The sequence below is a fragment of the Coloeus monedula genome (genome assembly GCF_965178545.1).
Source record: "Coloeus monedula genome assembly, chromosome: 4".
Classification (NCBI taxonomy): domain Eukaryota; kingdom Metazoa; phylum Chordata; class Aves; order Passeriformes; family Corvidae; genus Coloeus; species Coloeus monedula.
In genome coordinates this window covers 28,049,709-28,071,376 of record NC_138784.1, presented here as the reverse complement: position 1 = coordinate 28,071,376, position 21,668 = coordinate 28,049,709, and the positions used below count along the sequence as shown (strand labels likewise).

Sequence of the window (21,668 nt, the reverse complement as noted above, 5' to 3'; positions counted from 1 at the left end):
CTCCGCGCCCGGCTTTGAGACTGACATGTTAATTAAACACACATTCCCGCGCCGAATTTGTATCTATCTCATCTGACTATTCCTTTCCAGAAGCATTGGTTTTAAGGGGGTTAATTATCTTCTGTTTCTTGAATCGCCACAGGAAGCCCTTGAACTGTCATAGTCACGGCCCCCAAATTAACCCTTAGCAGGCTTCCGAGGTCTGTGCGGAAACAGGCGAGCTGTACACAGTCCCACTCGTGTCCCGGAGCAGCTCCTTTCCCCAGCCGCTGCATCCTGGCTTGCCCGTCCTGTCCAGGAGGGACCGCCGTGGGGCTGACAGCAAACTTGCCCCTGCATTTCCTCTCGGCACCAAGTCTCTGTCTTGCCTGGGTGTTGAGTGAAAAGCTATTGTACGTGGAAGTTTTCTAAGTGCGGGAACTGCTGAAATAAATGCCGTGTCTTATCTTGTATGGAAGTATTGGACTCCTCCTCAGATCCTCCCCGTCTCTCCATTTCGCTCCCGAGACCTGTGGCAGAGCACAATTCATACGAAAAATAGCCAGAAATAGAGAAATCGGGTAGGGGAACCTGCAAAGGTCAGACTCTGGGCTGAATCACAGCAGGACCCCGACCGTCAGTCTGTTTGTTCATCACCTGCCTTCACCGTCTACATTTTCCCGTGCTGGTCCGGCACACTCCATCCCCCCTCCGCGGCGGCTGCAGCTGCAGCTTCGGGCCCCGTGCCCTCACACGGCCGTGGGATGGATGTCTGGCCGGAGCCCCTGGCACAGCCCGCACTGAAGGAACGGCGTGGAGTCCTTCGTGTCCCTCTGCTTCTTGTGGCACGAAGAAGTCTGAGCAGGCAGTGCCAGGGCATCCCGGCACTGTTCCCTTCAGCAGTCCACACCCTCCTCCCACTCCACACAACGGGCAGACTGTCACTTAGGAGCACACTCCATCCCATCCCCTTCTGTCAGTAGCACACCTCTGCACAGATTTGGCAGTAAAGCCACACTTCGCCTAATCAACGCATTAGTTATCACTGATATTCTGTGTTACACTCAGCTTTCCAAGAACAGTTTCATACAGTCTCTTAAGGCGAAAATATCCTGGCACTAGATGGGGATAAAGTTCCTCTTCCCAGTGATGGTACGAAGTGCTTTATCTTCTCAAAACTATGGCAACCATCACCGACATAAATAAATATTTAACCAACAAGTTTAACACTTTTGCTTGCATATTGAGCTACAAAAGTCTCATGGCCCCATGATTTTATTTTTTTAATTTAGATGAAGAGAATCTAAATTAAAACACTCTTCTTGATGGATTTTTGCAGACATGTTATCTCTCTGCCACTGATTGCCTGTTAAAGTCCTCTCCTTAAAAGGCACTGGTGGATATGGTATTTTGCATGGGGGAAAAAGCTAAATGCCATGGAAAAGATGGTGAGTAACAGCTGCGATAAGCACCAGAAGGCATGGTTAGAAACCAAAAACCGTCACCAACAAAAAAACCCTCAACACACAAATACCCCCAAACAACAACAACAAAAACCCCTACAAACAAACAAACCCAGAAAACCAACCCACAAACACACTTCCCCCCCCCCCCCCCAATAAAAAAACACACACTAAAAAAACAATCCCAAATCGACGCAGGCAGTATAAATCAGTTTTTCTTTGGGAGTTGCTTATCAAACTGTCCCTGAGGAACAAAACCATAAGAGCCCCCACAATTAGTTTGATATCTTCCTAGACAAAAATTCTGTGAAGAGCTGTAAACGAGTAAGCTCAACGCATTGTTCAGGGTGGATGTTCATACCTGATAACAAGGAAATGGGAACGGCAAAGACAAAGAAGAACATTTGCACATTTAAGACAGGGATTTTAACACCCTTTTGTTCTTGTAAGGTACTGTCTTTCCCGCAGGAGCAGCCCACAGAGATATTTGATGTGTCTGTTCCTCGCCTAACTTTTTCTGTGCTCTCAGATTTATGGAAGAACTGATTCCCTGAACACAGCATGACATTTGGAAGGGAAGCTGGTCCCCATCGCCGGTTCCACATGATGGAAAATCCAACCCTGGGCCGACAGTGCAGAGCAAAACCGCTTTACTCATCACAGTAACAACGTACATGCAGATTTCATTGCAGTTCTGCTTGTACTTCGATATCCAAGAGGACTCAGTTCCCACGAGGGAAACATACTTCCTGTTGGTTGGACAGTCTTTCTCCCTTTTCCTTTGCCAGACTTGACGGTTACCTGTTTTTCAAGTTTTCTCAAGGTCTTGCACTCCACCTGCTGGTTTTAACACCTTGACTTTGGGGTAGCGTTCAGTCTCAGGTTTTACCTTCCATGTTGTGCCTGTGCATCTCTAACTCCACCGGCTCCACTTTCCCAGCTCAGCCTCATGCCAACCTCATCCCAACAGACTTGCTCAGTGATCCAGGACAGTGTGGCTCTCCCCAGTGACTGTCACGATCCCTGCCCCATTCACCATGTGCAGGTGCTGCATGGCTGTGTCCTTGGCCACAGAATGGCCCTTCCTGCCCCACTGTCCCCTTTGTCTTTCAGCTCAATCACCTTTCGGGAGGGCAGCCCACTCCTGCTGCTCCCCACAAACCTTGCTGAACTCATTTGTTCACCTAAGAATGTACTTAATGAAGCTAAATTAGACATAACATAAAGTCTTCTCCCCTTTCAAATGGCCATAACTTACACATCTGTCCTCTTCAAGTCTATTAGTGATGATAGCAGAGATATTGAGGAATGAAATAAAAATTCAGCCATTTCCAAATATTTCCTGAAACATCATCATGATCCCACACAGACCACTTTTTCTAGCTCAACATGCCATCACTTTCTCAAATATCTGATACCAGGAAAATATCAGGCTCCCCTTGAGTTGCATAAAGATGACTGAGAGGGGACCTTATTAATGTATGTAGCTTTCAGAAGGGAGGGTGCCTAGAGGATGGAGCCAGGCTCTTCTCAGTGGTGCCAAGTGGTGAACAAGAGGCAGAAACTGATGCACAGGAAATTTCACCTGAATATAAGGAAGAATACTTTACTGTGTGGCTGAAAACACACTGGAACAGACTGCCCAGAGAGGCTGTGGAGTGTCCCTCACTGGAGATATTCAAGAACCACCTGGACACAATCCTGTGCAATGTGTACCAGGATTACCCTGCTTGAGCAGGGAGGTTGGACCAGCTGACACACTGTGGTCCCTTCCAACCTTTCCCAGTCTGTGGTTCTATGACATATTGCTGACACTGTTCAACATTACGTCTGCTTCTACAAACACTGGCTTCAAAGTATCACAGGTATCAGTAATAATGGCTATCAGCCTGATCTGCCTGTTCCCTTCTCTTCCTCTACTCCTTCTGTCATTCTTCCTAACCACCTCACTCATCTGGAGGTGCCTCCTGTCTGTTTTTCCCTGGAAGTTACTACATACCCACAATTTCTCATTCCCACTCGCCCTCTCAGAGAAGGACTCTTTCTTCCTGACAGCATATGAGCAATGGCCATTGTTACCAAACATGTAGCATCCACCTCTTCCCTGCTGCATCAAATGTCCACATGCCTGATTTATGGCACTGAAACGTGTTTTTGAGCTGTAGCAATTCAGCCAAAGAATGTGCTGGACATCATTATGGTCAACCTAAACAGAGAAGAGAAGCTTAGGATGGGTATTCTAAGGCACTAGACAGGACAGGCCATTTCTTTGTCCAGCTAAACAGAGTAATAAACCCTCTCACTACCTTGCTTCAAGTTATCTGGGTGAGATGGACAAAGGAGAGAGATAAGAGGCAAATGGATCATATCTTGAGGAGATAAAGACATCCCAGGGGGAACAGTGAATCAAAGCTGAGCCACCCTGCCCACCTGCCTCAAGCATCTGTATGTCCAAGTGATAGATGGCAGCATCCTGTAGGGAAGTAGATGATGGTGATTGCCCCACACTTTACCCTGCAGTGAGCCTACCAAAAGATGGGGCAGCAAGTGTTCTCATGAGCTAGGTTAAGAGAAAGAATCATTGAAATTTAGGTATGCCATAGTTACCTCCCACTGATTTTGCTGATCTCATTCTGTGAATGAAATTTGGTTTTTCTGTGAATACTGGGGCTGCATGCAGAGAGGCTTCCAGAACAATCTGCAAGGCCTGTAATGCTTGGGGTTTCTTTTATTGAAGAAGGAGAAAAAGGAAACAGCAGTTAGGAACTGTAGGAAACAACCAAAGTGGCTCCTGGGTAAAAACCCACTATGACTTCCTGAAAAGGAAGGACTTCAAGCTCATTTTGGAATGCATAGATCTTCCCAACCTCAAAATATCTGGGAAGAAACCACGGATATCAGCTTTCCAGTGTCTCAGCTTTCTTCTCAGTGCTCACCTGCAATGCTCTGATGCTCATTTATCATAACCTACAAGGAGTAAGAGTATCTCAGATGGCTTCCACATTTAAATTACTGCAGCTAATTGGCCTCTTCCCATCCTTGTAGTTTTTCCTTCCACCATCACTTGCAGGTCTTCTGAGCCAAGGCACCAGACAGCTAAGAAGTGACTCAGCCCCTCAGTCTCTGCCTGTAATGCTTGTGGCTTGTAGGAGATGGTACAGAACAGTTCAGTTCTGCAAAAAGTTGTTCCACTTGTAACTTTTCACTTCACCCCAACAACTGAGAGTCAGACAGCTGCAGAAACCAGGCAGAAGTCAAAACAGAAATGTTTTTCTTACCATCTTGAAATGGGAATTAGATCTCACCCATGTGTTGTTGCAGTCACCTTTGCTGAGGATGTTTGTGGAGTGGATGGCCTAGGAAAGAGAGGGCTGCATCCTTCCCTCAGTGGGAAAGAGCTGCTCTTTCCTAAAGCACAGAGCAAGCAGCAGCAGTCCAGACAAGTCCCAAGTAACATGCATAAAGTGTGCACCAGCAAAGGAAATGTCACCTTCACATGACTTCTGATTAAATCACTGATATACAAACATAAATTAATTAATCCAGCACAGTAGCACTTTCATACATATAATATTTATATCACATTGAAATATTAAATATTAAAAAGAAGCATAGTAATTTGACTGATTGATTGTTCTGAACTGATTCTTGGAGTTATCCCTTAACTGAGCTCAGAAGTTATCAAAAACTTTGTAGTCTGAAACAATCAAGGAACTATTTCTCTCTTGCTTTGAGCCAAAATGAAACTGCTTAAAAAATCTGAGTATGTTTGTAAGAAATTAATTTAAAAAAAAAAAAGCAAGCTGTGTCTGTGGGTCCCCTTGTAATACCTAAATTTCGCTGCCTAATGCCTACAATAACTCAGGTCACAAATTTTTTTATTTTAAGAGATTGCTCTTTTATCTGGGGCCTTTAAATCTCTATGAATACAGAAACTTTTGTCATGGGGAAGAGTCCTTTGCTGTAAACTGAACAGTATGTAATTATAAGTTCTTCCCTATTAAGACGTGAAGTTTTCTTACTCATGTAATGATGTGCTATGGTTTAGAATATCATGATAAATATGTTTTTAAATAAAATCCATCATGTATGGACAAAAGATGTCTTTCAAATCATCCAAAGTCTGCAATTACATCAAGGGCAGATTTGAGTTGCCTTGAGTCACTCTGTGACTTTAGTTATGGGCTTTTTTGTACCAGGAGCACCCATAAGCCAGAATGAATTTGTCTGCACAACACACATGAAGTATGACTGCTCAGTAGCACAAGCATCAGGAAGGGCTTGAGAAAATACTGAAGTTACTGTGCAGCCTTAGGCAGGCCCAGGTGCAAAACATGTTAATGGGGCTCTGCAGCTACAGGCTTAATGCATGACTCAATCACCCTGTTTGAAGTGTGCATATATAGGCTGCAGTCCTGCCTCCTCAGCTGCATCTGTGAGATGGACATCTCCAGATATCCTCCTGAGCAAACGCTGAAAGTCAGTCACAATCATAGTGCGCTCAGTGACATTAATCACAAGAGTGAAGTGCTGAAATTGATGGCTATTAACTGTTCAGAGGGGTCAGGAAGGAAGGGTGGGGCAGGTTGTCCTCTATGTTAAAAAAAAAAAAAAAGTGGATTAATTGCACAGAACTGTCTTAGAAAAACAGTGATGGACAGTTGAGAGCTTCTGGGTAAAAAATTAGAGGCCAAGCCAACAAAGGAAACCTCACGGTTGGTACTTACTACAGCCCACCCAATCAAAAGGAGGAGGATGTTGATGAAGCTTCTTTCTTCAACTACAGGTGCCATCATATTCACATGCTCCTGTTGGGGGACATCAGTCAACCTGATATCTGGTGGAAGATGTCACAGAAAGCTGTGAGCTATCCAGGAGGCTCCTAGAGCGTGTTGAGGATAATTTTTTAATCCAGGTACAAGGAAATCCAGCCAGAGGAGAAGCACTACTTGACCTGTTCTTGACAACAAAAATTAACTAATTGAAGATGTCAAGAATAGTGGTAACCTGGGCTGCTGCCTAAGCCCAGACCTATCACAAATTTGAGGGGTATCAGCCAGACAAACCATAAAGATCCTTAATTTAGAAAACATTCTGTTGCTTGAGAAAAATAGGGAATGGAAACCCCTGGAAAACTGCCCTCAGGGATAAAGGAGCAGGACAGGCCTGAAAGCTATTTAAGGGCATTTGTCTTGTGGAGCAGGTGCACTTGATTCCCACGTGTGAGAAAGCAGGCCAGGAAGGTGGAAGAACAATATGGCTGAGTACGACCTCCTGGTCGAACTGAAGTGCAAGAAATAAATGCACAGGCAGTGGAAGAAGGGACACATATCCTGGGAAGAATATAGGGTGCTGTCCAGGTGTGTAGGGATGGAGTCAGAAAAGCTAAAGTACATTTGGAACTGAATGTGGCAAGGGATGTGAAGAGGGCTTCTGTAGGAACACTGATCAGAAAAGGAGGACTAAATAAAATGTGCCCCCATAAAAAGACAGGATATTTAGTGACTACTGGCATAGAGAAGACTGAGATACCCAAGAATTTGTTTACCTCAGTTTTCACTGGCAGTCTCTCTTTGCCATCTCCAAAGTCCATGAAACTCAAGGCATAGACCGGGGGAACAAAGTCCCTCCTATTGTAAGAGAAGATCAGGTTCAAGACTGTCTGAGGAACCTGAATATGCACAGATCCATGGCACCTAAGGGGATTCATCCCAGGGTCCTCAGGGAATTAGCAGATATAGTTGCAATACAGATATTGCTTAATATTTTCATCATTACCATAGTGGGATCGAGTGCACCCTCAGCATGTTTGTGGATGACACCATGGTCAGGGGTGCCACTGATTCACTGGAGAGAAAGGATACCATGCAGAGGGACCTTGGCAGGCTTGAGGAGTGGACCCATGTGAACCTCATGAAGTTCAACAAGGTCAAATGCACAGCCCTGCACCCAGGTCAGGGCCATTCCAAATACCAGTACAGACTGCAGGATGAGCTGATTGCAAGCAGCCCTGCACAGAAAGACTTGGAGATACGGGTGGATGAAAATTTGGACCTGAGGCGGCAATGTGCATTTGCAGCTCAGAAAGCCAGCTGTATCCTTGGCTGCATAAAAAAAAGCACAGCTAGCAGGTTGAGGGAGGTGGTTCTCTTCATTCACTCCACTCTAATGAGACCTCAGCTGGAGTACTGCATCTACCACTGGGGCTCCCAGTACAAGAATGACTTGGAGGAGGTCCAGAGTAGGGCCATGAAAATGATCACGGAGCTAGAACACCTCTCCCATGAAAGAAATGCAATGGCTGTTTGGCCTGGAGAAGACAAGGCTCTGGGCAGATCTCAGCATGGTCTTTCAAAATAAGAAGAGCACTTACAAGAAAGACAGAGAAAGACTTTTCACCAGGGCCTGTAGTGACAGGGCAAGGGGCAAGGTTTCAAAAGCAAAAGAAGGTAGATTTAGATAGGCTCCAAGGAAGAAATTTTTCATTACGATGGTGGTGGGACACGCTGGAACAAGTTGCCAAGAGCAGTTCTTGATGCCTTCAGTGGAAGATTTCAAATCCAGGTGGGATAAGTCTTTGAGCAACCTGGTCTAATGAAAGATGTCCTTGACCATGACAATGAAGTTGGTCTAGATAATCTTTGAAGGAGCCTTCCAACACAAATTGTGCTATGATTCCATAGTGCACCAAGGCACATGGGCTCATAGGAAGGACCTTCCTGAAAGCATGCATCCATACCAGAACAGGAGAAAAGTGGGTCCTTGAATTCCTGACTGAACTTTGGAAAAATTTCATAGAATCATAACATCACAAAATATGCTGAGTTGGATGGGAGCCATCAGCACCATCAAGTCCAAGTTCTGGCCCTGTGCAGGACACCCCAAGAGTCACACCATGTGCCTGAGACCATTATCCAAATGCTTCTTGAGCTCTGTCAGGCTGGTGCTGTGACCATTTCCCTGGGGGGCTTGTTCCAGTGCCCAAACACCTGCTAGGTGAAAAACCTTTTCCTGATAGCCAACCTAAATCTGCCCTGACTCAGCTTCGTGGCATTTCCTTGAGTCCTGCCACTGGTCACAGGAATGAAGAGATCAGTGCCTGCCTCTTCCCCTCCTGAGGAAGCTGCAGGCTGCAATGAGGTCTCCCCTCAGCCTCCTCTTCTCCAGGCTGAATGGACCAAATGACCTCAGCCACTCCTCATACCCCTTCCCCTCAAGGCCCTCATCATCCTTGTGGCCCTTCTTCAGGTGCTGTCTAATCACTTAATGCCTTTTTCATATTGTGGCACCAAAACTGCCCCCAGCACTCAAGGTGAGGCCACCCCAGTGCAGAGCAGAGTGGGACAATCCCCTCCCTTGCCCGGTGGCGATGCTGTGCCTGATGCCCCTCAGGACACGCTTGGCCCTCCTGGCTGCCAGGGCACTGCTGGCTCATGTTCAACTTGCCATTGACCAGGGTCCCCAGGTGCCTTTCCACGGCACTGCTTTCCAGCACCTCATTCCCCAGTCTGTACACACAACCAGGATTGCCCTGTCTCAGGTGCAGATTCTAGCACTTGCCCTTGTTAAACTTTGTGTGCTTGGTGATTGCCCATCTCTAATTTGTCGAGGTCTCTCTGCAGGGCCTCTCTGTGCTCCAGGGAGTTGAGAGCTCTTCCCAGCTTACTGTCATTGGCAAATTTAGTATTCCTTCGAGCCCTGCACCCAAGTGGTTAATGAAGATGTTGAAGAGAATTGGGTGAGGATGGAGGCCTGACAGGTCACCAGCCTGATGTTACCCCAGTTATTTTAACTCTTTGTGCCTGATGTGTGAGAACCAGTCTGGCCAACATATCGGGCCCTTGGTTCCCTGTAGAAGAGTCTCTGATTACAATTACGCGTCTTTTCCTCTTAACAGGGGAGGTCTTGATGCGGGGTACAGATGGTGTTGGTTTAGGAGGCCCCTCTGTCCCAGAAGGGCTCATGTCATCAGTTGTCTGGCCTTCTGCTTCCAGGGCCTCATACCTGTTCTAGAAGGTGCCAGTTCAACTTGCTAAGTTTTCAGAAGGAGGAGAAAGCTTCCTCCTGGTCAACCACTTCCAAATATCTCTGTCCACTGTATTTAATATGTGTTCTGTTACCAGAAGGATCAAGGAAATCACTGCCTGTGCTCCTGATCCTTCAACCTATCATCCCAAGGCCAAGTGGTATTTAATAAATGTTCTGTTAGCTTGACTACTTTTTTAAAGGGAAAAGTAGAAGACAGAAGTAATTTTGTTTTTACTGACTACATCATTGTACAAAGCTTCATATCAAATATTCATATTCATAGGGAAAAAAAGTTAAGATTTTTTTCTTGACAACAATATTTGAAGCAATGAATTTATTTTTAAATAAGTTCACGCATTAAATTAAAGGAATTAAACTTCTTTCTCCTTCCCTCCTCCACCTGAAAACCTTTGCAAGATCTCTTTCCATATCCTTCTTTGTTCAGCCTAAAGCTAACTGTCTATGGTTGTGAAAAACAAAATTTAAAAAGTCCATATAGGTGGCCAAAATTTTGGAGGACCAGGAAAAGGAGCTTTTAGGAAAGCACATAGAATTCTTCAGGACAGTGCTGCTACATCAGGTGTTTGGAAGAAGGATAGAGGCCTAGCCTAAACCCAGGAAAATGCATTTGCAAAGGTTCAAAAGAGTCTAAAGGTAAAGGTACTAGTGACTCTGAGTGATTAAAATGGATTAAGATACAGAATTTGAAGGAAATATGTATGCTACAGAATTATCACCCAGAAATTTCTCCTCAGTGGTATGTATCTTTCCCAAGAGATTCACTTCTGTGACAATGTAGTTCACAACCCAAAATTCACAGCGGATTCAGCAGGTGAAAGTACCACAAAATGTTAGCATCAGGACAAAACCAAATCCACATCATCTTCTGGTTTTGTCCTCTCTCACATGATGTTACTCTGATGGTTGTCTTCCCTATAAAAAAGCCTCTCTGAAATGCCACCACATCTCTTGACAGTCTTTAAGTACACCCCAATCAAGATAATCTAGTACCACTGACAAGTTCTTAAAACTGACCACACCATCATCAAAACTTCACAAGACAGTGTACGATATTGTATTGCCCAAAGACGTAGTGAAAGAAGCCAAATAACTGCGTTTGCAATTGTATGAATCAATCCCCTGGGTCTCCTGTTCTTTCCCACAGTGTACTACAAATGTTCAAGCATGACCATTCAGTTGCTATCCAACTCATCACAAGAAAAAAATCATTTTTATGTATATTCAATTTATCCCACATCACAATATTCATGCATTGGAAAAAGCCATGCCCTTCCTTCTCTCAGCAGTCCTGAGGAGAAAATTGTTTTATTAAGTGACTTGAATGATATTATTTTATTAGAGAAATGCCTGCAGCTTTACGTCTGTTCTACATAATAAAAACATGCACACTCTATTTTGACTTTATTTTGTTTTTCTTTTTTGTAAAATTGCTGATTGTGGCTGACAAAATTCCTCAATTATAATTGTCAAGGTAAGCACAAAAATAAATACAACCTTAAAATAAGAATATACAAATGAATGGGTTTATCTACTGTGCATCACAAAAAGAAGTATTTTGGAAAAAACATGGGCATACAGTTCGTTAAAATGTTAATACAAGGACGCAGAAAACTCAGGGCAACAGAGAAGCAACTTTCTGTATGTTTCTATGGGATTTTAAAGATAGATGATTATTTAAGATTTTTGGGCTAATGTTTCTGGTGAAAAATGTCTTTCTTTTACTTTTTATCAACTCCGACTAGATCTAAATAGGGCACTGTGTCCAAAGGTTTCATTATTTTGAAGAAATGAAGACGTGTTATGGAAAACAACTCATAACCCAGATACAGAGCCGAGTGACTACCTTGTGTTATTTGCATCTTTTCAAAGCTAATTTACGATAAGATAAGGTCTCGAGATTACCCCCATTTTGCAGGACCTTGATGAAAAACCCTCTCAGAAACATATATCCGGTGTCACTGAGCCAGTGGTGTCAAAAGCAAAGTTTTAATTCAAAAGGAGAAATTAAAATCATACGGTCCAGCTCTGCGTGCAATCCCCAAACTCGGGGATTACTGACTCGCCTGAAATTCATTTCAGGTCTCGGTCGAAAGAAACGTCGCAAGCCAAAACTATTCTCTGTCCTCAGCAAGAATGCCAAGAAACGGGGTGCCGCGGTCCAATGCTTTTTAAGAAAAAAGCATTTTTTTGAGAGGGAAGAAACACAAGGCGGGCGGCAGGGAGCAGGGCAGGGGGCGGGGCGGGCTCGGGAGCGGACCAATCAGCGCCCGCCGCGCTGCTATAAAAGGGGCGCCCGCGGGGCCGCCGCAGCCGCACTCGCGCAGCACCGCGATGTCCGAGACCGCTCCCGCCCCCGCCGCTGAGGCAGCGCCCGCCGCCCCGGCCCCCGCCGCCAAGGCCGCCGCCAAGAAGCCGAAGAAGGCGGCGAGCGGCTCCAAAGCCCGCAAGCCCGCGGGGCCCAGCGTCACCGAGCTGATCACCAAGGCCGTGTCCGCCTCCCAGGAGCGCAAGGGGCTCTCCCTCGCCGCGCTCAAGAAGGCGCTGGCCGCCGGCGGCTACGATGTGGAGAAGAACAACAGCCGCATCAAGCTGGGGCTCAAGAGCCTCGTCAGCAAGGGCACCCTGGTGCAGACCAAGGGCACCGGCGCCTCCGGCTCCTTCCGCCTCAGCAAGAAACCCGGAGAAGTGAAGGAAAAAGCTCCCAAGAAGAGAACGGCTGCAGCCAAGCCCAAGAAGCCGGCGGCTAAGAAGCCCGCCAGCGCCGCCAAGAAGCCCAAGAAGGTAGTGACAGCGAAGAGCCCCAAGAAACCTAAAAAGCCGGCCGCCAAGAAAGCAGCCAAGAGCCCCAAGAAGGCGACAAAGGCTGCCAAGCCCAAAAAAGCGGCGGCAGCAGCGAAGAGCCCGGCTAAGGCGAAGGCGGTGAAGCCCAAGGCGGCCAAGCCGAAGGCAGCAAAGCCGAAAGTGGCCAAGGCAAAGAAGGCAGCGCCCAAGAAGAAGTAAGCCGATTAGTGGCGGAAAGTCTTTGCATTTAAACCCAACGGCTCTTTTAAGAGCCACCCACATTTTCTAAAGAGGGCTGAAACGCTAAGGCTGCTGCCGTCGCGGGGGAAGGTTAAGCGGGGAGGTGTGCGGGAGAACGGCAGTCTGCTGCTGCTGGTGAATGTGCTGTTTCGAGTTCAGGAACAGCTCCAGGGGCGCTTCAATTGGGAGGGGCAGGGTGGCAGCGTCCTGGAGGCTCCCAAATTGTGCGCAAGGCGCACGGATTGGGTGCGGAAGGGCTGAGCAGCTTCCCAGGAGCGCTGTCAGCCCCGCCCCAGAGCGAGGTAAGAAGGCACCTTAGAAGGGTGCTGTTGTGGGTGTAAGGAACTGCACCGGGCACTGACATTAAAAGGCCCAAGACAAGCGTTTGTTAGCACTCCTATGGGCTTTTACTACTTCAATGAAGTTCAAGCTCTTTTTCTGAATTTGTGGGTGGCTCTGAAAAGAGCCTTTGGGTTTCGCTGGGTATAACTTCGCGGGCTTTGTCCTTCGGCGCTCACTTGGCTTTAGCCTTGTGGCTGTCGGTCTTCTTGGGCAGCAGCACGGCCTGGATGTTGGGCAGCACGCCGCCCTGCGCGATCGTCACCTTGCCCAGCAGCTTGTTGAGCTCCTCGTCGTTGCGGATGGCGAGCTGCAGGTGGCGGGGGATGATGCGCGTCTTCTTGTTGTCGCGGGCCGCGTTGCCCGCCAGCTCCAGGATCTCGGCCGTCAGGTACTCCAGCACGGCCGCCAGGTACACCGGGGCGCCGGCGCCCACGCGCTCCGCGTAGTTGCCCTTGCGCAGCAGCCGGTGCACGCGGCCCACGGGGAACTGCAGCCCGGCCCGCGACGAGCGCGACTTGGCCTTGGCGCGCGCCTTCCCGCCCTGCTTGCCCCGGCCGGACATCGCTGCGATCTCGCAATCGCTCTCAAGCTCCGCAAAGAATGAAAAGTAGTTTCCGACCTCGAGCTTATATGCCTTTTCAGCGAAAGGCGCGACTTTGGATTGGCTGAGACCGGGATGCGGCTGAATCAGCCAATGGGTACGCGGATCCAAATTCGACCAATGGCGGTGAACGGCGTAAGCTACCGCTGCAGGAATTTGCCTCAGCCAATAACAGCTCGGGCTGCAGGATACCCTACTTTGCATAACCGCCGTATAAAGGCGAGCGCGCGGGCGGGCAGTTCGTTCGCTGCTCTCCAGGTCGTTGCTGTGGTTGTAGTGGTAGATTCGCCTCCATGCCTGAGCCGGCCAAGTCCGCCCCCGCGCCCAAGAAGGGCTCCAAGAAGGCGGTCACCAAGACCCAGAAGAAAGGGGACAAGAAACGGCGTAAGAGCCGCAAGGAGAGCTACTCGATCTACGTGTACAAGGTGCTGAAGCAGGTGCACCCCGACACGGGCATCTCGTCCAAGGCCATGGGCATCATGAACTCCTTCGTCAACGACATCTTCGAGCGCATCGCCGGCGAGGCGTCGCGCCTGGCGCACTACAACAAGCGCTCCACCATCACGTCGCGGGAGATCCAGACGGCCGTGCGGCTGCTGCTGCCCGGCGAGCTGGCCAAGCACGCCGTGTCCGAGGGCACCAAGGCTGTCACCAAGTACACCAGCTCTAAATAAGTTGCTTCTGCATCTTGTTTCCGATATTGTCGACCCAAAGGCTCTTTTAAGAGCCACCCACTTTTTCAGTAAAAGAGCTGATGTTGTGGCGAGTCCTTACCTCTCACGCTTTATTTTTCTTATTTGTTTTAGGGGGGGGGAGGGGAGGGGTGTGAGACAAATGTGCAGTTACGGTGTAAAAGTACCGTAAGTTTAAAGGAAAGCAGGATGTGCGTTGTTTGCGCTATGCGGATGTGTCCTGCATCTGCTTCAACGGACCCGAGGATGTTCATAGTTCGCTTAAAAAGCCGTGGGAGCCCGCTTTTGGTGTATGTACAGTTAGGGGGTGGCCGACTAGACAATTACTAAATGCTGTCGGTGGTCTCAAAACCGCCGAAACAAATGTTCTGACCGGTGGGACGTGGCCTTTCCCTGCTGAGCTACGCTAAGGGACGATGGTGGGAATCGGGGCATTAAAGCACAGGCGCTTCCAAACCACCCTGGGCTCTTGTTCTTTTCATTTTTTGAGCAGAAGGCTCCGAAGTGGATGCCCGCTCCCCTCCCCCGCAATGTGCGTTCTCGCGGGCGACCGGGGCAAGCAAAGAGGAGCGCGTTCTCGCCCCCGACCTGCGCAGTCCCCGCACAGGTAGCGCCAAGCACAGGCTCCCGGCGCCGCATTTTTCCCGGCTTTCGTCCGCCTGTTTCCCCGCGCCCCGTAAACTCCGCCACCGAGCAGCGGACGGGGCCGGAGGCGGGCGGGCAGAGCCGGGGCCGCGCCGCTGCCGCGCTCGGTCCGACCTGAGTGAGGACTGCACGGAGCCTCCCCGGGGGCGGGCCCGGCCGCGCGTCACGCGGCTCTCCACGCGCCGCTGATTGGTGGCGCTCGCGGCTCGCAGCCCGCGCGTTCGCTTCACCGGGGCGCGCTCCCCGCGAGACGCGCGGCGCCTCCGCCGGGCCGCGGCAGCAGCCGGGAAAGCCTGGCTTGGCCAGGGAAGTCGGCTGCCGCCGTGCGCCTTCAGCCTTTCGGCCGCGGCCCTGAAAAGAACGCGCCGACGGAGGGGGAAAAATCCGAGCGCACTCGGGGAAGGAGGCCGTTACCGATGGCAGCTTTAGCCAGCGGGCCCGGCGCTGAGCCGAGCGGCTTTGGAAAAAGGAGAGCGAGCCCGAGGCGTGAGCTACGAGACGGCGCTGCACTGCCCGCCTGCGGTGCTGCCGCCCCTCCTTCCGCCTCGCAAACCGCTGGTTGAAGGGGGCAGGGGCGGGGCGAGGCCGGCGCGCGTTTCCCGCCCCGGAGGCGGGGCCTTTCGCCGGGCTCGCGCGAAGGGTCCAATGGGAGCCGGCCGGTGTCTCGCGGGCGGCCAATCGGCGCGGGCGGCGGGCTATAAATAGTCGGCGGCTGGGAGCCGCTGGTGCAGTGCGGGCTGTGGTGGTTGTGCGTTGTTTGTGCGCGTGTGTTGGTGCTGGGCGATGGCGCGTACGAAGCAGACGGCGCGTAAGTCGACGGGCGGGAAGGCGCCCCGCAAGCAGCTGGCCACCAAGGCGGCCCGCAAGAGCGCGCCGGCCACGGGCGGCGTCAAGAAGCCGCACCGCTACCGGCCCGGCACGGTGGCGCTGCGCGAGATCCGCCGCTACCAGAAGTCCACGGAGCTGCTGATCCGCAAGCTGCCCTTCCAGCGCCTGGTGCGCGAGATCGCGCAGGACTTCAAGACCGACCTGCGCTTCCAGAGCTCGGCCGTGATGGCGCTGCAGGAGGCCAGCGAGGCCTACCTGGTGGGGCTCTTCGAGGACACCAACCTGTGCGCCATCCACGCCAAGCGCGTCACCATCATGCCCAAGGACATCCAGCTGGCCCGCCGCATCCGCGGCGAGCGCGCCTAAGTTTCCTGCCGCAGCCCACGTAGACCCAAAGGCTCTTTTAAGAGCCACTACATAATCAAATGAAAGAGCTGTAGCACTGCCTTAAGATGTGAAGGATGAGGGAATGGCAAGAGATACAAGGTGAGTTAATTAATAAAGTAGGCCATGTTACGTGTGAGAACTGTTAAATCGTTTATTGTAAATATATACTGGATTTTTCTTTATATACCAAAGGTGCAGCCACTCTAGACTCACCCTTTTTTGGTATTACTTGGTTTTAGTCTGTTTTCCTGTTATAAATGTACTGTAGTGTTGGCTTTTCGTATGGTACATAATTATGAACGTATTGCAATGTTGGCTTTTTGCATGTTCCTTAATGTTAGAAAAACTTCACCTAGGTTCTGTAATGTAATATATGATATGGAATGTTATTGTTTATGTAGTTAATTTAAAAAGGATAGACAGAGAAAGTCTTCACCTTCCTGGAGTATCTTATCACAGAAGAAAAATCAGAAAGCAGAGAAGAATTTATGGAAAAAGCAGAGACGGAATGGAGCCAAGAAGGAAGATATGGCTGATGGGATGATACACAGAAACTCCAAACATTTGTGAATCATGCATGATTGTGACGAATATGCAATAAGAAATGTACTTTTAAAGACAATCTTTCGGATATAGAGGCGTGCCTTTCGATCTCTACCAAAGCACCCGGCCGTCCTACCGTTTTTGCTGTTGTCTCCTAATTGTCCCTTTTATTAAACTTCTCTTAAAATTTTATAGTGAATCTCATTTTTCACACTTCCTTAGCATTAATAAATGCTAGTATGCCTTTTAAAACAAGTTTTTAATGTAATGACGTTCCAGAGCAATGCTACAGCTTAGCGTGCAGCATATAATGGGGTCTAAGAGTCTCTGAGTCTACGTTAAAAGCCCCTTCTACAAATCAAGAGATGCGTCTACCGAACTCAATGCTTCTATATATAAGCACGCTTTGGTGGTTTCTCCCACCCAATAAAAACGCATTCATTCCACAACAGCGCTTCAGGTCTTTTAACTATAGTTGTAGTGGCTCTTAAAAGAGCCTTTGGGTTTCTATGGCTTGCCTCCGTGCTTAGCCGGCAAAAGGCTACAGCAGGAGACTTAGGCGCGCTCGCCGCGGATGCGGCGGGCCAGCTGGATGTCCTTGGGCATGATGGTGACGCGCTTGGCGTGGATGGCGCACAGGTTGGTGTCCTCGAAGAGCCCCACCAGGTAGGCCTCGCTGGCCTCCTGCAGCGCCATCACGGCCGAGCTCTGGAAGCGCAGGTCGGTCTTGAAGTCCTGCGCGATCTCGCGCACCAGGCGCTGGAAGGGCAGCTTGCGGATCAGCAGCTCCGTGGACTTCTGGTAGCGGCGGATCTCGCGCAGCGCCACCGTGCCGGGCCGGTAGCGGTGCGGCTTCTTGACGCCGCCCGTGGCCGGCGCGCTCTTGCGGGCCGCCTTGGTGGCCAGCTGCTTGCGGGGCGCCTTCCCGCCCGTCGACTTACGCGCCGTCTGCTTCGTGCGCGCCATCGCCCAGCACCAACACACGCGCACAAACAACGCACAACCACCACAGCCCGCACTGCACCAGCGGCTCCCAGCCGCCGACTATTTATAGCCCGCCGCCCGCGCCGATTGGCCGCCCGCGAGACACCGGCCGGCTCCCATTGGACCCTTCGCGCGAGCCCGGCGAAAGGCCCCGCCTCCGGGGCGGGAAACGCGCGCCGGCCTCGCCCCGCCCCTGCCCCCTTCAACCAGCGGTTTGCGAGGCGGAAGGAGGGGCGGCAGCACCGCAGGCGGGCAGTGCAGCGCCGTCTCGTAGCTCACGCCTCGGGCTCGCTCTCCTTTTTCCAAAGCCGCTCGGCTCAGCGCCGGGCCCGCTGGCTAAAGCTGCCATCGGTAACGGCCTCCTTCCCCGAGTGCGCTCGGATTTTTCCCCCTCCGTCGGCGCGTTCTTTTCAGGGCCGCGGCCGAAAGGCTGAAGGCGCACGGCGGCAGCCGACTTCCCTGGCCAAGCCAGGCTTTCCCGGCTGCTGCCGCGGCCCGGCGGAGGCGCCGCGCGTCTCGCGGGGAGCGCGCCCCGGTGAAGCGAACGCGCGGGCTGCGAGCCGCGAGCGCCACCAATCAGCGGCGCGTGGAGAGCCGCGTGACGCGCGGCCGGGCCCGCCCCCGGGGAGGCTCCGTGCAGTCCTCACTCAGGTCGGACCGAGCGCGGCAGCGGCGCGGCCCCGGCTCTGCCCGCCCGCCTCCGGCCCCGTCCGCTGCTCGGTGGCGGAGTTTACGGGGCGCGGGGAAACAGGCGGACGAAAGCCGGGAAAAATGCGGCGCCGGGAGCCTGTGCTTGGCGCTACCTGTGCGGGGACTGCGCAGGTCGGGGGCGAGAACGCGCTCCTCTTTGCTTGCCCCGGTCGCCCGCGAGAACGCACATTGCGGGGGAGGGGAGCGGGCATCCACTTCGGAGCCTTCTGCTCAAAAAATGAAAAGAACAAGAGCCCAGGGTGGTTTGGAAGCGCCTGTGCTTTAATGCCCCGATTCCCACCATCGTCCCTTAGCGTAGCTCAGCAGGGAAAGGCCACGTCCCACCGGTCAGAACATTTGTTTCGGCGGTTTTGAGACCACCGACAGCATTTAGTAATTGTCTAGTCGGCCACCCCCTAACTGTACATACACCAAAAGCGGGCTCCCACGGCTTTTTAAGCGAACTATGAACATCCTCGGGTCCGTTGAAGCAGATGCAGGACACATCCGCATAGCGCAAACAACGCACATCCTGCTTTCCTTTAAACTTACGGTACTTTTACACCGTAACTGCACATTTGTCTCACACCCCTCCCCTCCCCCCCCCTAAAACAAATAAGAAAAATAAAGCGTGAGAGGTAAGGACTCGCCACAACATCAGCTCTTTTACTGAAAAAGTGGGTGGCTCTTAAAAGAGCCTTTGGGTCGACAATATCGGAAACAAGATGCAGAAGCAACTTATTTAGAGCTGGTGTACTTGGTGACAGCCTTGGTGCCCTCGGACACGGCGTGCTTGGCCAGCTCGCCGGGCAGCAGCAGCCGCACGGCCGTCTGGATCTCCCGCGACGTGATGGTGGAGCGCTTGTTGTAGTGCGCCAGGCGCGACGCCTCGCCGGCGATGCGCTCGAAGATGTCGTTGACGAAGGAGTTCATGATGCCCATGGCCTTGGACGAGATGCCCGTGTCGGGGTGCACCTGCTTCAGCACCTTGTACACATAGATCGAGTAGCTCTCCTTGCGGCTCTTCTTGCGCTTCTTGTCACCCTTCTTCTGGGTCTTGGTGACCGCCTTCTTGGAGCCCTTCTTGGGCGCGGGGGCGGACTTGGCCGGCTCAGGCATAGCTGCAAGCGCAGTCCTCTCCCGCAGCAACCACAGCAACTAAAACCACTCAACGCTTCTACAGCCTCGGGAACCGCCTTTATAGCGGCGCCGCCGAAATCGCCGCATCGCCATTGGCCCGGCATCCTCTCTGCGCTCGGCGCCGAGCGTCCCTATTGGACGCGTCTCGATTCGCTCTTCCATTGGTTGTCGGAACAATTCCTCTCGCAGCCAATCGGAAGAGGCGCTGCTGCTCCGCTCGGGTGGTATATAAGGCACGGGGCGCGTAGCATTCGCTGTTCCTTTGACTTTCAGGACGCTGTTGTGGTTTGTGCGCTGCTGCTGCTGCTGAATCGCTGCGATGTCCGGCCGGGGCAAGCAGGGCGGGAAGGCGCGCGCCAAGGCCAAGTCGCGCTCGTCGCGGGCCGGGCTGCAGTTCCCCGTGGGCCGCGTGCACCGGCTGCTGCGCAAGGGCAACTACGCGGAGCGCGTGGGCGCCGGCGCCCCGGTGTACCTGGCGGCCGTGCTGGAGTACCTGACGGCCGAGATCCTGGAGCTGGCGGGCAACGCGGCCCGCGACAACAAGAAGACGCGCATCATCCCCCGCCACCTGCAGCTCGCCATCCGCAACGACGAGGAGCTCAACAAGCTGCTGGGCAAGGTGACGATCGCGCAGGGCGGCGTGCTGCCCAACATCCAGGCCGTGCTGCTGCCCAAGAAGACCGACAGCCACAAGGCTAAAGCCAAGTGAGCGCCGAAGGACAAAGCCCGCGAAGTTATACCCAGCGAAACCCAAAGGCTCTTTTCAGAGCCACCCACAAATTCAGAAAAAGAGCTTGAACTTCATTGAAGTAGTAAAAGCCCATAGGAGTGCTAACAAACGCTTGTCTTGGGCCTTTTAATGTCAGTGCCCGGTGCAGTTCCTTACACCCACAACAGCACCCTTCTAAGGTGCCTTCTTACCTCGCTCTGGGGCGGGGCTGACAGCGCTCCTGGGAAGCTGCTCAGCCCTTCCGCACCCAATCCGTGCGCCTTGCGCACAATTTGGGAGCCTCCAGGACGCTGCCACCCTGCCCCTCCCAATTGAAGCGCCCCTGGAGCTGTTCCTGAACTCGAAACAGCACATTCACCAGCAGCAGCAGACTGCCGTTCTCCCGCACACCTCCCCGCTTAACCTTCCCCCGCGATGGCAGCAGCCTTAGCGTTTCAGCCCTCTTTAGAAAATGTGGGTGGCTCTTAAAAGAGCCGTTGGGTTTAAATGCGAAGCAGGAATTATTTCCATGTGGAGCTTACTTCTTGGGCGCTGCCTTCTTTGCCTTGGCCACTTTCGGCTTGGCCGCCTTGGGCTTCACCGCCTTCGCCTTAGCCGGGCTCTTCGCTGCCGCCACTAGTTTCTTGGGTTTGACAACCTTTGTCACCTTCTTGGGACTCTTGGCTGCTTTCTTGGCTGCAGCTTTAACTTTCTTGGGGCTCTTCTTTGCTGCCACCACCTTCTTGGCAGCGGTAGTAGGCTTCTTAGCCGCCGGCTTTTTGGGCTTGGTTGCAGAAGCTTTTTTCTTCGGAATTTTTTTTGCTTCTCCAGGTTTCTTGCTGAGGCGGAAAGATCCAGACGCACCTACACCTCTGGTTTGCACTAGGATACCCTTGCCGACAAGTGTTTTTAGCGCTAGCTTGATGCGGCTATTATTTTTCTCCACATCGTAGCCGCCGGCGGCCAGCGCCTTCTTGAGCGCGGCGAGGGAGAGCCCCTTGCGCTCCTTGGAGGCGGACACGGCCTTGGTGATCAGCTCAGTGACGCTGGGCCCCGCGGGCTTGCGGGCTTTGGAGCCGCTCGCCGCCTTCTTCGGCTTCTTGGCGGCGGCCTTGGCACCGGGGGCCGGGGCGGCCACGGGAGCAACGACGGGAGGCACTTCCGACATTGCGGCGGAACGGGGAGCACTGGGCGGGAGCGGCCCCGCGGCGCCCCTTTTATAGCAGCGCGGCGGGCGCTGATTGGCTCCGCCCGCCCCGCCCCGCCCCGCGCCGCTGCCGATCTGCGCCCCGCGCTCCGTCCTTTGTTTCTTCGGGTGAAATAGAATTGGTTTTTCTACTTTATCTGTCATTAAATCGTCCTTTTTTTACACCTGTGAGGCCGTGGGAGCAGCTGTTTTTCGTCTGTTGGTGTCTTGTCGCGAAAAGAGTTGGATTTGGGTGGCTAGGAGACAAGAAATCCTGAGTCCTGCCGCCAAACGGACCTCGAGAGCGCGAAAGTTTTGGTTTTCTTTGTAAATTAAAAATTCTCGTTTAAAGCTAACGTGAGTCGGAAAACTCAGTATTAATCTTCAGATAATCCTTTTTGCATTAGAT

At 51.7% G+C, this 21,668-nt stretch overlaps 8 protein-coding genes across 8 annotated transcripts; 4 read left to right on the top strand and 4 right to left on the bottom strand.

Annotated features, from left to right (window-relative positions):
• Positions 1–11,822: 11,822 nt before the first annotated feature.
• Positions 11,823–12,491, top strand: LOC309572629 (histone H1.01-like; the record flags this gene model as incomplete). The annotated part of the gene is made up of 1 exon (XM_082281014.1): positions 11,823–12,491. One exon carries the CDS (start codon positions 11,823–11,825, stop codon positions 12,489–12,491), a length of 669 nt encoding a protein of 222 aa, XP_082137140.1.
• Positions 12,492–12,801: 310 nt separating this feature from the next.
• LOC309572361 (histone H2A-IV) lies at positions 12,802–13,416 on the bottom strand (the record flags this gene model as incomplete). Its single annotated transcript, XM_082280593.1, has 1 exon — positions 12,802–13,416. One exon carries the CDS (start codon positions 13,414–13,416, stop codon positions 13,027–13,029), a length of 390 nt encoding a protein of 129 aa, XP_082136719.1. The 3' UTR covers positions 12,802–13,026.
• A 321-nt stretch (positions 13,417–13,737) lies between these two features.
• Positions 13,738–14,174, top strand: LOC309572086 (histone H2B 5). Its single transcript, XM_082280094.1, has one exon. The coding sequence runs from the start codon at positions 13,749–13,751 to the stop codon at positions 14,127–14,129; it is 381 nt and encodes a 126-aa protein (XP_082136220.1). The 5' UTR covers positions 13,738–13,748; the 3' UTR covers positions 14,130–14,174.
• Positions 14,175–15,575: 1,401 nt separating this feature from the next.
• Positions 15,576–15,986, top strand: LOC309572658 (histone H3.2; the record flags this gene model as incomplete). Its single annotated transcript, XM_082281062.1, has 1 exon — positions 15,576–15,986. The coding sequence occupies one exon, from the start codon at positions 15,576–15,578 to the stop codon at positions 15,984–15,986; it is 411 nt and encodes a 136-aa protein (XP_082137188.1).
• A 1,119-nt stretch (positions 15,987–17,105) lies between these two features.
• On the bottom strand, positions 17,106–17,516 carry LOC309571830 (histone H3.2; the record flags this gene model as incomplete). Its single annotated transcript, XM_082279682.1, has 1 exon — positions 17,106–17,516. The coding sequence occupies one exon, from the start codon at positions 17,514–17,516 to the stop codon at positions 17,106–17,108; it is 411 nt and encodes a 136-aa protein (XP_082135808.1).
• Positions 17,517–18,921: 1,405 nt separating this feature from the next.
• On the bottom strand, positions 18,922–19,343 carry LOC309572049 (histone H2B 1/2/3/4/6; the record flags this gene model as incomplete). Its single annotated transcript, XM_082280039.1, has 1 exon — positions 18,922–19,343. The coding sequence occupies one exon, from the start codon at positions 19,341–19,343 to the stop codon at positions 18,963–18,965; it is 381 nt and encodes a 126-aa protein (XP_082136165.1). The 3' UTR covers positions 18,922–18,962.
• Positions 19,344–19,683: 340 nt separating this feature from the next.
• LOC309572508 (histone H2A-IV) lies at positions 19,684–20,298 on the top strand (the record flags this gene model as incomplete). The annotated part of the gene is made up of 1 exon (XM_082280841.1): positions 19,684–20,298. One exon carries the CDS (start codon positions 19,684–19,686, stop codon positions 20,071–20,073), a length of 390 nt encoding a protein of 129 aa, XP_082136967.1. The 3' UTR covers positions 20,074–20,298.
• A 313-nt stretch (positions 20,299–20,611) lies between these two features.
• LOC309571746 (histone H1.01-like) lies at positions 20,612–21,241 on the bottom strand (the record flags this gene model as incomplete). The annotated part of the gene is made up of 1 exon (XM_082279526.1): positions 20,612–21,241. The coding sequence occupies one exon, from the start codon at positions 21,239–21,241 to the stop codon at positions 20,612–20,614; it is 630 nt and encodes a 209-aa protein (XP_082135652.1).
• Between the last annotated feature and the right edge of the window lie 427 nt (positions 21,242–21,668).

Bases quoted from the DNA above. Each gene is read 5' to 3' on its own strand.
- LOC309572086 (XM_082280094.1), top strand. From the start codon at position 13,749: ATGCCTGAGCCGGCCAAGTCCGCCCCCGCGCCCAAGAAGGGCTCCAAG.